General features: G+C 44.0%; 1 protein-coding gene across 1 annotated transcript in view; it reads left to right on the top strand.

Moving 5' to 3' along the window:
* Positions 1-1,909: 1,909 nt before the first annotated feature.
* The window catches only part of dpy19l3 (dpy-19 like C-mannosyltransferase 3), a 47,494-nt gene continuing 34,137 nt past the window's right edge, over positions 1,910-15,266 (top strand). The window contains exons 1-4 of the mRNA XM_079163863.1: positions 1,910-1,964; positions 2,640-2,766; positions 3,366-3,493; positions 13,028-13,118. Of these exons, the coding sequence (XP_079019989.1) occupies positions 2,649-2,766; positions 3,366-3,493; positions 13,028-13,118 (337 nt within the window). The 5' untranslated portion in view covers positions 1,910-1,964; positions 2,640-2,648. The remainder of the gene's footprint in view (positions 1,965-2,639; positions 2,767-3,365; positions 3,494-13,027; positions 13,119-15,266) is intronic.

The raw sequence follows: 15,266 nt of genomic DNA, 5'->3' as shown, positions 1-15,266 counted from the left end.
CTTTTTGCCACACTCACCTTGATTTTCTCCGAGGGCCAGAGAGCTCCTGTGTAGATTTAAGATGATCGAGGGACGTTGTGAAAATGAGTTACTATGTATAGTTAGCACTTGGGTTTCTCGTGTATCTCTGTGAGTTTGTCTGACTGATTAGATGTGAAGTATAGTCTGAATGCTGGTGTGACCAAGTGTTCCATAGAATGACACATTGTCACAGAATGTGGTTGTGACGTGGTGTTCCGTCCAGTGACAACACAACATTGTCACATGATGCAGAACATGAAAATTCGGATACAATACAATAATACTTCTACAATATAATATATATATATACATATCATAATAATATATTGTTAATACAAGTAACCAAACACACTGGTCCTTCTCATATACTGTACTATAAATCCTACACAGAAAGCTCGGGGGGACTGACCAAACGACAGCTTAACAACATGAGGTGTTCCAATAGAAAAATACACATTTGGTGTACAGTAAATACTGTAAATATATATATATTTTTACAGTTATTGTTGCACTAATGCTGCTTCTTTGTGTTTACATCTCTGTTACTCTGTCATACACACTTACTGCTTGGATAAAAGGAGCAGCAGTGGCTCAGTGTTTTTCAGGGTGGCTGAGCAACAAGTTTAGAGAACACAACATTCAATTATTAATTAATTCACCATTCCCCCCTAAGTTTTTTCGTGGAATTAATTCACCTAAATATAGCATGAATGAAGAGCACATTTTCATTCAGTCTGTTATGTTTGTTTATATACATAAAAAGACTTCATAGAAGTCCCCTTGGTGATTGTTAGTCCTTATGAGTAATACATTCCCACTCTCCAATACTTTTTATTATGGGCTTTTCAAGGTGGAAGATGGGCTTCTCTCAAGACTTTACATGAGGTTTTCTTTTTCTGTTGATAAGAAAGTTAATCCTTTCATTGATAACCGATATAGAGAATGTCTTTTGTTCACTTAGGCTTGTGCATGCACAAGTAGTCTCCCAATGCTCCTTTAAGCCTTTTACAAGCAGCGGATACTGTAGCTTTCCTACAAATGGAATACAATCAAATAACCATAACAGCTTTATTGTATGGAGATGAATAACTCTACATCGCTCAGTGAGTTGCACAACAGCTATTATGTTTCGTTGTCAAATATGATGACCATGGGTATAAAGAATGGATTTAGTCTTGCTACAGTAAAGGTCAATAATGTGACCAATGGAAAGGTTTCCTCAAGTACCGAATAGATTGGTGCAGGTGTCCTAAAACCCTTAAATGACTCTTTTGCACTGACGGTTCCCTCTTCTCTAAGTCAATGGGTTTTTTGAATGGGTTTTTGGTTGGATGAAAACGTCATCACACCGACTAGTCCGCCTTCACAGTCTCGTTTTGTACTCACGCGAACGTGTTCGGTTATAGCCTAACGTTGGCTTTTTCTTTCTGGTAATTGCATTCACAATTCAAAAATCATAAAAAATGGTGTTCATTTGTGAGGATTATCTCGCCGAACATATCTTTCAGATATCATACATTTGCGTTTTCCCAGAGAGCTTTTTTCTGCAACGAAATCCAGTATATTGTATTTGAAATACGTATTTGAAATACAAGTAAAAGAAATGCCCATCTCTGAGTATAGCATGTATCTACACCATCTTTCTCATCTCTCTTCTTCATAACCCCTGGCCATAGACGTCAACACACCCAGAGACTTTAGGTCCGTCTCTCCTCCAGCGCATGTCATGCTTAAAACAGTGATGACCCTTCCGCTTTTATTTTGAAGGCAGCCTCTCTCGTGTTCCGGTATTGTCCCAGTGCGGCATGAAAGCTGACCGATGAATTCTAACGGGAGGGAAAAAAAAGAGGAGAGGAAAATGAAAGAGCGAGTGAGATAGAGAGAGGGAGGGGAGGTAGAGGAGAGCCGTTGGACCATCCTACCAGCCGCTGCTGTAGAGGAGGGTGAGGCTTATAAATGTACCGTTGGCGCAAATCGTATTCGTCTTTGTTGCTGTCAAGACAAAAAGAAAATCTGGCGTCCATAACAGTAGTGCGCGCCTTAATGCAAAAAGAAAAAGAAAAAAAAATGCACATTAATTTTAATGAGGCTGTAGAAGTATGCTACACAATAGGAGTTGAAACCTGACGTATACCTAACGTGTTGTTACTATTCGCATAACTGCTAACAACCCTTATGACATGACTACTGCTGCTACGTTTTGGCTAGCCTACCGTCCGGCTTACATACGGCGACGTTAGTATGAATGTAGTTTGCCGCCGGTGTTCCGGGGTGCTGTCGGTGTCGATAGACTGGACCTAATGTTTTCACGTTGTTCTGGCCGCGACGTGGGCAGGAAATGCCGCTGTACAGCAGGCCTGTGCACCCCGTCCATCGAGCCGAATGAACGGCTACAGACAGTGACGCAAAACACAACAGCGGTGCGGCTCGTTGTTTGATCTTATAGCCTCACATTGTAGCGGTGCACGCGCTGTTTGCGTGTTGAGGTGCTTGCGCGCGCGTCTCTGTGTGTGTGTGTGTGTGTGTGTGTGTCGACACTGGGTATCTGTTCATCATATCTGTGTGTGTAATCAGACACAACCCCCCTTGCCCCCAACTCCCCGTGTCTGCTTGTGCAGTGTTTCGACATGACATCCCTACGTCAGAGGAAGGGCAGCAGGGGGAAGGAGCCCCCTCTCGGTGCAGAGTGTCAGTCCCAGCAGTCCAACTGTTGCACCGACCACCACCCGGAGAAGATCCTGCACGGTGAGTGAGCCAACTTCGGAAAAAGGTTTTTTTTTTTTAATGCAATGCCATCATCCTTTTTCTCCGCGCACTCTTCTAGTTTGAAGTCTGTGGCTGTCCAACTTCTGTGCACCAATGCATACAGCAGTCACGTGTCATCATGCATAAATGATTGACGTGAATGCCATTCATATTATTGTGAATACTTGTATTTCTCTAGTATCCACTGAACCTCCCCGTGATGTTATGTTTCCATCATAAATGAGTTTTACTCAGGCGTCAACCTCCGGTTCTGCCAAGTGATGACATGACTACATTCACCTCTTATATACAGTCTATGGTTTTTCTGGTGCAACACTAGGAATGCCCTCCAGAAGAGACTGACAATGAGGGATGTTGTGTGTGCCCCCCCCCCCCCTCCTCTATACGACAGCCGGCTTTTCCCTCTGACACTTTTTCACTTTTCATTTCTGGATGTCGGCCCTGAGCCGTCATCCACAATACCAGGACCCTGAAACTGAAGCAGCTGAATGGAATTGAGCCGTCATTCGTTTCAAACAAAGGTTCGTGAGCTTTTCACTCGGCAGCGGCGACTTACTGACACGCTAATGTCCCTGCAGGTGACTGGTCATGGGGGGCAATAATCTGGACGTCGGTCGGTTGGTCCGTGTCTGTTGGTCTGGGCCTGCTGTGCTGCATCTACATGGCCACGCTGCACGAGAACGACCTGTGGTTCTCCAACATTAAGGTAAAGAACCCTTCACTGTCACAATCTTTAGGTCAAGTTCCCCGTCCCCCCCAGAAGGAAAGCTGAAGTTTTAGAAGTATTTCAACACAACCAACCTCAAACTTTAACACTTAAACATGAGCTGTCCGGGATAACAAATCAGGTGCATTGGTCAAACCATTTAAGCAGAGTTTTGTGTAGTCGGTTGAAAACCTTAAATATTATTTTTCAGTTTGAACTATTTAATTAGAATAAAACAATATTTAAAAAACGACCACAATAGAAGTTTTGCTGGTGTTCGTTGTGGTGGAGTTAAAATCTGTACTAAGAGAAAAAAACTTGTCACTTCTTAAGCTCTGCAGCAGCTGAACGTTGTGCAGCGCTGAGAGTGTCGGCCTACTTAAAAGTGTACCACACTCCTCTCATTTCAAACCAGAAGTTTGCTCTTGAGGGCCTGGACTTTGTTTGACAGCTTTGAAGCATACAGTTCCGAGAGAAGTTTTTTTCTCAAACGTATACTCCTTGCTGCGTGGGATGATGGCGATGATTCAGTGCGTAGGTCAAGCCCACGAGGACGGAGCCGGGCCCTGCCAACACCTCCGAGGCCTGTGACGACTCTGGTGTCCTTTTGAGCCGTCGCTTGTGGAAGCTCCGACCTTTGTGATCGCAGTAATTGCCATTATTTGCCGTTCAAGTTCCTCCAAGTTGTCAGTGTGTCCTCCCAACATGAATTTGTAATCAGTGTTGTAGAACAAAAACTGTCAAAAAGAAATATGGTAGGCACATCACATCCCTAGACGATACATTTTGAATAAAGGGCCCCCGTGTCAGCCGTGTCCATTTACGGATATGTGACAAATTAAAACAACATTCCTAGTTTATTTAGAGCCCTTGTTCACGGTTAAAGGGCTTTACGAGCCCACAGTTCATGGAAAACAAAACTGACCCGAACCCTCATGAAAACCAGATGGGGGGGGGGTCAGAAACCCTATCGGAGGTGTCTTCATGTCCTTCATCCAAATGAACGGTCAACCATCGAAGGACTGTTACCCAGTGATGACCAAACAACAGAGTTTATCGCGATGTGTGCGCTTTGTTTTCCCCCAATGCAGTGATTAGACACATACAATAAAATGAAATTCAGCCGACATGACAGGTAAGGTGGTCTATCGTGGATTTAGGTGTCTAGTAAAATCCTAGATTAGTGTCATCTTCAGTTGCATTCAGGGGCTATAATCCGCTGTAGCTTTATGCCACTGATGTTTCCTTTCATGTACATATTAACTAGATACAGTAGAACAGCTGTTATTTTTGCATGAGTTTCACAACTGACAGTTTTGAGTAAAGTATAACAATTAAGAGGAGCAAACAAACCCCCGAAAAGGATGCAGAGAGTGGATGTCGTGGTGTAACACAAAGCTTAGGAAGGCGGCAGGGATCACACTTTGAAGAAGGATGTTTTCATGGAATAACTATATTGTAATATTTGCTCCTAGAATTCTTTCTCTTTATACCAGAATGGAGCAAAATAAGCGTTGCATTTTATGTTAATGTTAAAAAATATTTATGGCAAATTGTGATGTGCCAATCCTGTCCACGTAATGCATGTGTAGATGTCTCAGGGGTTTAGTAAGAACCATTGACTGGATAGAATAAGTGAATGTTGTCGTGACGGATTTGAAGCCTCGAGTTCGGTATCTTGGATTTTGGACGTCGCCATCTTGTTTTTTTTGTGCAACCAGTGAACAGAAGTAACCACATTTGGACTGTGGAGGAATGACGCAGAAACGCAGCATACGACTCTGGTAGCAGTAGAGACCTGTCAATCACAAGGTAGCCCCGCCCCTAAAGCATACTCTGCTTTATGGTCTGTGTGACTCTAAATGGACCATCATGTACTAAATGAACATCATGCTGTATTGAAGAAGACTTGAAACTAGAGATTGAGACCATAAACTCATGTTTACAATGTTTACTGAGGTAATAAATCAAGAGAGAAGTAGAGTCATTTTCTCATAGACTTCTATACAACCAGAGGAGTCGACCCCTGGTGGTCATTAGAGAGAATGCAAGTAAAAGGCACTTTCGCATTGGCTTCACTTTTCAGAACCGCATGTTGCTACCCGGTTAAAAACTGACTGGCTGTAAGTGTCACTCACAGTGTGACACCAACTATTTGAGTTTGTGCCCGCCGAGAAAGAAGATCTGGGAATGTTGAAAACACACGGAAACCTTTTTATGTCTTTTTACGAGGCAGTTGTTAGGAAGCGGCAGAGATGGTCACACTGATGGACTTTTATGTGGAGGTCATCTGAGAATTTGACATCCATGTGGAAGATTCATCAAGCAACATCACACATGTCGGTATTTCCAGATGGAAAATGTCTCCTGCTTTTGAAATTTAAAAGCTGAAAAAGAAAAATTCCACACACACATTTTTTTTTTTGCTTATCTCAGGAGGAAACGTAGCTCTGACATAAGTGCCAATCATATACATCCCCTCATCCGGCGTTAAAGACGCATCATAAACACTTCACGCCTGTAATGGCTCCAATGTTCGTCCACGGGCTGCAGCGGATTGATTCTGAGCTCGTTAAATGAACCGCATGAAACACCAAGGTCACTGCCGACTACACGGACCTTTCCGAGTCTGTTCAGTGTTTTACGGCAACAGAACACCGTGCGCTGCCAGATATGATGTCACTTTTTAAAAAATCCCCTTTCCACAGCGTCACCATCGCCGTGCGTTCTGCCTGCTATGTATATCTCAGTCTGAAGCACGGCGATGGTGACGCCGTGCTTCAGACTGAGATATACATAGCAGGCAGAACAGATCGGCCTGTCAGAGTCATAACTGGGGCAACGTGTGAATGAGCTTTAGTTTTTGTCTTATTTTGGCGGTGCAGTGGTGGTCTTTTGTTTAGGTAGATGAAGGAGTCGTTCACATGGTGTGGCCTGGTTTAGTGTCATGTTGTGTGGTTGGCAGGGCTGTACTGAATGTCTTTATTTTTTATTTACAATTGAAGATTGTATGAAGTGAACAAAATCTCAATTTTGTGATTCATTGGATTAGATAAGTTAGTCTTTTTTATTATTAAATCAACTTTTTAAAATGAATATAACTCATCACAAACCGCTCTTTTTGACCAATAAAAACATATTTTGTCCATCGTTTTTGAATAACTTTGGACTTAAAGGAACAGTGCGTAGGACTTAGAGGGATTTATTGGCATGAGTGGAATATGATTTTCATCAATGTGTGGAATGATCGGACACCACGAATCGTTGTGGTTGTGAGTATTTAGCTCCTATTCTTTCATCGGTACTTTATTAATGTTGTGGTGTCATTTGTTATAACGCAAAGCTCCTCTGCTCTCTGTGGGGGCCGAGCTCCTCCGACCACACACACACACACACACACACACACACACACACACCTACCTGTCTCTCCTGCCGCTGAATGAAACACTGATTAGTGCAGCCTGATCTGTATCTGCAACTTAAACAAAATGAATAGACATGCCAAACAAATAAAGGTGCGCAGCATTTAAATGTTGATTTTATCAAATCTAGTGACCGTGGCAGAGTTTCATCTGAACATATTGCTTCAGATTTTGTGGAAGCGTTCTCCTTCGCAGGGGATGGACTTTCCTTTTATGTGCAGGACAGAAGAGAGATGGGACAGACAGACCCTCCGAAAGTCTACGACGATGAGACTTCCTCTCATCCGTCGGCAGTAACTCGCAGCACCAGGTGCTTCATCTGATTCTCATGCAAATGTGCAGCGTCTCTTGACCCACATAGAGGCAATCTGCACGGGATCGTTGGTGCGCTTTCGTCACAGAGAGACGCAGCGGCGCGTCCAAGTTAATTGAGCGGATTCCGTACGGACACAGTTTGTGGTCCTCTGCTGTTTCTTCTTTGTGTGTGTGTGTGTGTGTGTGTGTGTGTGTGTGTGTGTGTGTGTGTGTGTGTGTGTGTGTGTGTGTGTGTGTGTGTGTGTGTGTGTGTGTGTGTGTGTGTGTGTGTGTGTGAAGAGGCAGACAGATGCTTTCATTCATAATAAATGCAAGTCACTTTACAGGCCTGGCCAACATTTCCCTGAAATGTTCTCACATAAGTGGGCTCCTGGCTGACATCATTGCACGCACGTGTGTGTGTGTGTGTGTCTGTGTGTGTGTGGTGTTTCCTTCTGGTAATGCTATCAGAGTCGCATTCACACAGAGCCGGTTAAATCTGAAAATGGTTTTTATATGTGAAACAAGGTTTGCAAAGAAATGTACTGCTGTAGTGCACACTTAGTTTAATTTAGAATATTTTCTCTTTATCTACGAATTTTATCTTACTTATATATTATATACTTCAGTTCCGTGTGTGTGTGTGTGTATATAGTGTATATTAGTGATGTATATACTGTACACAGAACTGAAGCTGTCATATCTTCAAAGCCTTCAGACTTTGTCGACATAAACTGTAATTCTACCTCACAGAACACAGGAATGTTCTACTGCTCTGTGCAGCGAGAACAAAAGATGGAAAGTGTGGCTACGTTTCACTCCAGTAGATGCTGAGAACGCTCGTTGTCACAAATGCAATAAAACCCTCACATGTTAGGCAGAAAATACCAGCAGTTTATCACAACATTTAGCCAACGAGCAGGACATCAATGTGCAGAAATGCTCAGTTTTGGACTGTTGGTGGAGCAGCCGTCCATCCTCGTCCACTGCAGGTAACGAGGATGCGGCGTTTGATCATAAGAACAGGGTAATAGCTAAAAGCTTAGTTCAGTGTTTAGCTGCGATTGTTCTTTAAAGATTTTGGAACTCCTTGTATTGCTGCTCAAGAAAGACTTTGTTTACATACAGAAATATTAAAGTAACATCGATTTTCTCACAAAATAATCAAAAAGAACTGCTAAGAGTATTGATAAGGAACCAAACTGATAAGCAGTATCGACAGGTGTACTAGTATTGATAAAATCCTAACCATACCCACACACATATATACTGTGTGTGTGTGTGTGTGTGTGTATATATATACACATACACACATTAGATCAAGGACCCTCCTTTGATGAGATTCCACTTCCGTTTGGTTTGGTTGTTAGACACGATTAAGGCCACAACTCTCTCGTTGTCAACAGTTGAGGAGATAACCGTGTGGATCTATAATCACAATCTAGAATCCTTTCTCACATTTGAGCTCATTTCTATGGTGACGTTAAATAGTACAAAGACACAACCACTGCTGCACTGTTCAGACGCAGCTGATGCTGCAGTCTGACTTCACCTCCAACAGCTGGCTGTTCCTCCCTCAACTAGAGTTGAGATTATGTATTTAGTTTCCTGCCCTTAGAGATCCACTCGCTCACATTTACTCCCACACACACACACACACACACACACACATGCGCTCTCTTAAGGGGGTCCAGGTCAAGTAGGATGGAAAGGACCGTGAAACATGCTGGAAAGTCATTTGTGAGTCTGGGAGTCCTGCCCGCTCGCTGTTTGTGCTTTTGGCAGTTGTTTCCGTGTGACCTGACCCTACGTGACTGATGGTATCAGAATGCTGGCGGTCTGTGGAGGAGCTTGTTTGCCGAACAGAACCGGGGACTGGTTTTAATAATCTCACATGTGGCCTCCTCACCCACGGTGCTGTAGAGGAGAATGCGGCAGCAGTTCAGCCTCAGGTCAAAGGGTCTGAAGGGGGTTTGTTATCAAGTCCTCGTTCGCGCACACACACACACACACACACACACACCTCTACAACGCTTATTCTCACCGGTCCTCCTCGGACGTGTGCAGTGAGAGACGGTCCCGGCACAGACCCGAGTCTATTTCAGACGTGTAATCACAGCCTGAGGCCGGTTCCAGATCCACAAAACACTCTGACAAATGCCCCCCCCCCCCCCACACATTTTTCCGAGTGACGTTCCTTACCCCCACCCCGTCCTATTCTTTGCCTGTGTGCATGTGTGTTTTTTATAGACAAGAGGTCACCAGTAGTGGCTCTCTTTTCTTTCTTTCTTTTTTCCCTTCCCCTCCCTCTGACTGCTCCACTTATCTACAGCCCAGCCCGTTGTTTCGTAGCCCTACTCGGTCGAGGACGACTGCTTTTTTTTGTTTAGAAGTGACTGCTGGAGTTCAGATGTTGGTCGTTCGTTGAAGGAGTACATTGCGACGCCAGCGCTGGACGGAAGCTCGCCCGGATTCTTCTAAGCGCTGCATCAGAGGGATGGGAGTTATTGAAAAAGCCATGAAGAGGAAACGGCAGCAGAGGGAAACGGAATAGAGGAGGATCGGTGCCTGCTGAGGAGTGAAGTAGCTTTCGGGGTAATGAGCAACGTGTGAACTTGTTAACTGGGCCCGTTCTCTTTGACCTTAATTTAAACCGAGGATTAGCCATCTCATCAGAGTTCTTGGTGGAAAGCCAAGGCTTGTTCTGCCCCGAGCAAACTCTAAAGGAGGATTGGGAAGGAAACTTGCTGCTCATTCCCTCGGAGAAAGCTTTTATTGCATATTTCCTTTTGGCAAGGAACTTGAAGCGATTAAAAAGTTAATTTATTTGGACCGACTTCAAGAAACGAGAAGCGCACCGCATTTACACTTACTGCTGTAATGGATTTGGATCAGTTCTATAACTCAGCCCGGGAGCGTGCTGTTTATCTACCTGAATTCAGCGCATCAAAGGATCCAAGAGTGTATTGATGATCTCCGCCGTCTCAGGCAATGGAGCTTCGTAAGAGAGTTAAGCCGAGCAAGCTGCAACATCGTGCGGGCCCTCCTCCGCGAGATGCTGCAGATGAAGGGAGACGCCGCGGTAACGTGACGCGGGGCACAGAGCGGTCCGCCGATGCCGCCCAGGAGGGCGCGGGGGCGGCGGTTCTGCTCGGACGGTCCGGCGCTCATTCCGGTCCGGGCATTGTGGCCCGGCGGCCCTGGCGACGGCGTGTTTCCATGGCGGCCGGGCTGTCATTAGCCGGGCTGCTGGCGCTGACTCAGGCCTGGTGCGTCAACGCCATACACGAGAACCTGCTGTGGTTCTCTCAGCTCACGGTAGGAGTTCTGACGCCGCGTTCAGTTGAAAGTTTGATTAGCCGAGCGCAGCGCGGACGAGCTACCGCTCCCAAGTGGCAGGTGCAAATGGAAACACTCCTCAGCTGTCCAATCTCCTCTTACAGTAGGAGTCTGTTAACTCTCTCTCTCTATAAAGCTAGGCTACATTAAAATAAGTTCATTGAATATCATATAAAAAATGTTCAACTTAAAAAGCGTCTTGCCTCAGTAAGGGGCCAAGTGGACAGGTGGTTTCTATAACCACCATGGGACCAGGACCAGGGTTACCTTTGGGCCCCTTGTGGGGGGGGGGGGGGGGGGGGGGGGGGGGGCTTTAGTCCCCGCCATAGTAATCTGTAAGCATTTGTTTTCAAGAAAATATTCAGGCCGACATATAAACCCTCTACTTCCGTGTGTTAAAGCTTCGATTCCTCAATGCCAGTAGTCACTTACAGTGATTCAGATTATTTTCTATTGGACATTGTTTCCTTTCACAAGAGACCAAAACCACGCATGTCCTCCAAGACCAGCTTTCAATTTACTTTGGGTTTGTCTTGGGTAGACGTTTCAGGCTCATTTTTCAGGAACGCTGAGAGAATCATTTATATTCGATACTTACTAACAATCCTTTTACACTGATTTGAGAACGTTTCACGCGACATAGATGCACCAATACACCGTGTGTCGAAGCAGCCACAGCGACACACGGGTGTAATTCATGATATTCATTTTAGCCCTGGTAGCCTATTGAACATGCTGGCTGTGACGCACTAAATAGAATGAGACCATAATTCATTTTATACATCTGGGTTTTTTTTTTTGTGTGGCTGCTGGGAAAAGGGCAAATTGTAGTGTTACAATTATACCATATGATGTAGGCCTCTTGTACCCAATTGAGCTAAATAGACAGGATCATTTATATTATATTATAAATTATATGTTGCGTCTGTAACCAAAATTGTGTCCTTCTGTGGGAAAAAAGATATGGTTGGAGTTTATGATTGGTTAATTCACATTTTTGAAAATAAAGTGTTAGGCATATACCCTGTGTATATATATATTAACGGGTGGGCGTGTATGTATGATGGTTACCAATAATAGGTTCCCCACCCTGAACAATGCAACACAATGAATCACAGTCAGGAAGATGTCAGTCAAGCACCGCCTGTACTTGCCCACTACGTCCCAGGAACAGTCTAATTAACAGCACCTCTGTGGGCGGGCCGCGGCGGTGGAGGGTCTTTATTATTTCCTATTAACATTGTTTTGCACACTGTGCTCACAGTGCCGGCCTCTGGTTCTAGTTAAAGCTTCATCATTTCTGGCTGCGTCTGTGTATGTTAATACAGCAACGTAGCAAATACAAATATGCATGTAAGATGTTAGGACTGTTTTATGAACTAGTGGTTCTCTATTGTGCTCCTCGGGTCTCAAAGTCCTGCTGGTTTTCACTCGATTACTCAGCGAGTGGTTCATAAAGAGAATGAAGGAGCTGGCGGGAACACCCACGTTGGTCTGGGACACTAGGAACCACTGGCCTGCGTAGTTTCTCGTTTAGTTGCTCGGTGTCCTGCATGGTTGTGATCCTCCCTGATACCTGCTGTCAGGTAGCTGATGACTGGAATTAAATTATCCAGGCTAATTTAATTCTGCCATCAATTCCACTTAAGATGATGAAATGTAGCTGTAAGGGTGGGGCCCACGGGCCACAGAGGGACATTCATAGATGGTTAGAATGTGGGACATTTTTATATACAAAGTGTATTTGAATGTCGCAAAATGTCAGCGCGGTAGCTCACGTTGTAATGCGAATAGAAATCAGCGGGTCTGTTCCATTCCGTGTCATTTGGTCAATGAATCAGTTGTTACGGTTTTTATGGTCTTTTTTTATGTGGGATGATCTTTTAATCATAGGTCATTACTGGAAACAAGATGACATAAATGGCATCGTGATAATACTCCGAAATATCCGTCGGTTTTTAATTAACAAGCAGATTTCGAGCTCCCTCTGATTTGACAAACACCCGACAGTCAAATCACAGCCGATACGTCAAAGAAATGTATCACTGTGGTCAAAGAATGTCTTTTTAAATGGAGCACAGCTGTAAAAACTATTTACTAACAGGACACGATAGATTGATGGAGTTAATATTCTGCAGCTGTTTGCTCTCTGTTTTTTTACCCCCCAGTGGAACAGTAATCATGCATGGCAAGCGGGAAATCTCTTGGGAAGCCATCGTCTACACACACACACACACACACACACACACACACACGCACACACACACGCACACGCACACGCACACACGCCGCGCTACCTGTCTCATTGTTACTGCCGAGGATTACGAGTGTATTAGCTGCTTTGCCTCCATCCTCCGTGTTTCTGTCATGCGGTGCCAGGATATCTGTTTTCCATATTTAAAAAAGAAAAAAGAAAACATAAGTCTTTGGTTTCATGCAACTAAATAAAAAACCCACCTTTTTTATTTCTTGCTTTCAGGAGGTGGAGCGGGAGATCTCGTTTCGGACCGAGTGTGGACTGTACTACTCGTACTACAAGCAGATGTTGCAGGCCCCGTCCATACAGGAAGGTGTGAACTGTGTTGTGGTGGCAACGTCATTTCTTTTTCCGTATACATATTGCACCGATATTGTCTTTTTATTGAAGTTATCAAATGTCAGCCTGTGCACTTATGTCATCCTTTGTGTTATGAGCGTGATTGATTGTTTGCTTAACCGCTCACCCAAACGGCGATTCTCTGATCACCGATAAGTGACCGCAACGAGCTCTGGCTTTCTCCACATGAAGCAATGTGCATGCGTCTCTAGTAAGAGATACTCTGTATCATTAATGTTTAGACACAAGAACGAAAGATTAAACAGTGTGCATCTGATGTAGCATAGGCTGCAAATGTTAGCAAGTCGAACTAACTAGCTTACTACAGTCGTAACCTAGCAGTATTTCTACCACCTACATTAACTAACCATATTATCTGTGACTTAACCAGGCACTGTTTGTGTAGTATTTGCCTGCTGTGTGGAAGCCGGTCCTTGATGCTAACAGAGTTTAAGCTAACGTTAGCAGCTCTGTTCTACTCTTTATTGGATTTGGGGAGGTTTGCACCCTCGTAATTCGTGTCGTCATCCTGAAAGCGTTTTCTTTTGTGACTTCAAATGTGAAAACACACTGTTTGAAAATACAAACGGGTATATAAGCTAGTTAGTAACTAGGGTACAGTCTGATCTTACATTTGTCTTTATCAAACTTATGATAGCACGACTAACCAGCTCTACACTGCAACACTAGAACAAAGCTGTTTTCAGTCGTGGCCGAAAGCATTATGTTGTTGAATCTTCAGTCCATTCTCATGAACACGATCGCGTAGCCTATTGGAATTTGATGGTCAAAGATAACTCTGACCTCACAAAACACTTTTCTGACCACAGCTCAAGAAATCCTACGCTAATTATGACAATTTCACACAAATGTCTAAGAGGATAAAATGAGGAACTGTTGACATTTTGGACAGACGTGGACATGCACGGAAACATGACCGGGTTGGTACCGGCATACAACCACGAGGCGGTAAATCCTTTACATGACTCATCACCTGGTGAGGAGGACTTTAGCTGGGTCATGTAGCTTCAGCCTCAGTGTTTATCTTGCTATTAAACATTTATTTAAGACCCTTTTACGGGATTCTTGTTTTAATACGAGTCAGCCATTATCACTAAAGAGTCGGCCAGAGAAGGAATTAATGGAGCTAACATTAGCTTAATGTTACTGAGCTTAATGAGTTGGGATCTAATGATTTTCCAAATCCACAAATTCGGTTCAGACGTACATCACGAGACCTTATCAAGTCGGCAGCTCGCTACAGCTGATACAGTCTGCCAGTGACAGATGGCCACCAGGCAGTATGAAATGATATCATCCAGCATTTCATGTTTATTGTGATAATTGTTATTTTAACTGTAATTATTGCAGCATTGTCTTATAATACAATAATGTACTTTTTTACATGGATAGACACCAGATGGCTGTCTCTACCCGCTATAACAAGGAGAAAGAAACCGTTACTTTCTCCCCCTTAACTTTCCAACCATACCAAACTAATCACTGCAGCTTCTTGTGACGCACAGTCTGGTCTGAGGGAAATTAGTCTAATTATTTGTTCCCATTATCACGTAAAATACCCAGTCGAAACGGGCCTAATTTGTCACTAAGGCAAATAATTGAGCTGCAATCAGTTTGAGGAACTGGCTGACCTCCTTCTCTGTCTCGCTCTGTGTTTCTTTTCCCGTCAGCTGAAAGGCTCGATGTGCAGAAACTACTGAAGTTACTAAGAGTTACCGCGCTAAGGGTGCGGGAGGGAGGAGAAAAATACGGGGAGGGCGTCACGGAAGAAATTAAAACAAAAGATGGGATATAGGAAAACCAAACAAGTGAGGTGGCAGAAAAAAGGATGCAAGGAGGCATGTAAAGAGAAAAAGGAAGGACAGTGACAGAAGCAGGGATGAGAGGAGAGGAGAGGTATGAGGGAAGAAGGAGAGGATAAGGAAACAAAGTGAGTGAGGAGAGAAAAGGGGAGAAAGCTAAAATGACAGTTTGAAAGAAAGATGAAAAGGGAATGGTTGAAGGGAAGTGTGTGTGTGTGTGTGTGTGTGTGTGTGTGTGTGTGTGTGTGTGTGTGTGTGTGTGTGTGTGTGTGTGTGTGTGTGTGTGTGTGTGTGTGTGT

Source organism: Pholis gunnellus, assembly GCF_910591455.1.
Source record: "Pholis gunnellus genome assembly, chromosome: 1".
Taxonomy (NCBI): domain Eukaryota; kingdom Metazoa; phylum Chordata; class Actinopteri; order Perciformes; family Pholidae; genus Pholis; species Pholis gunnellus.
Note: the sequence above shows the minus strand (reverse complement) of the source record. Positions and strands in the feature narration are given on the sequence as shown.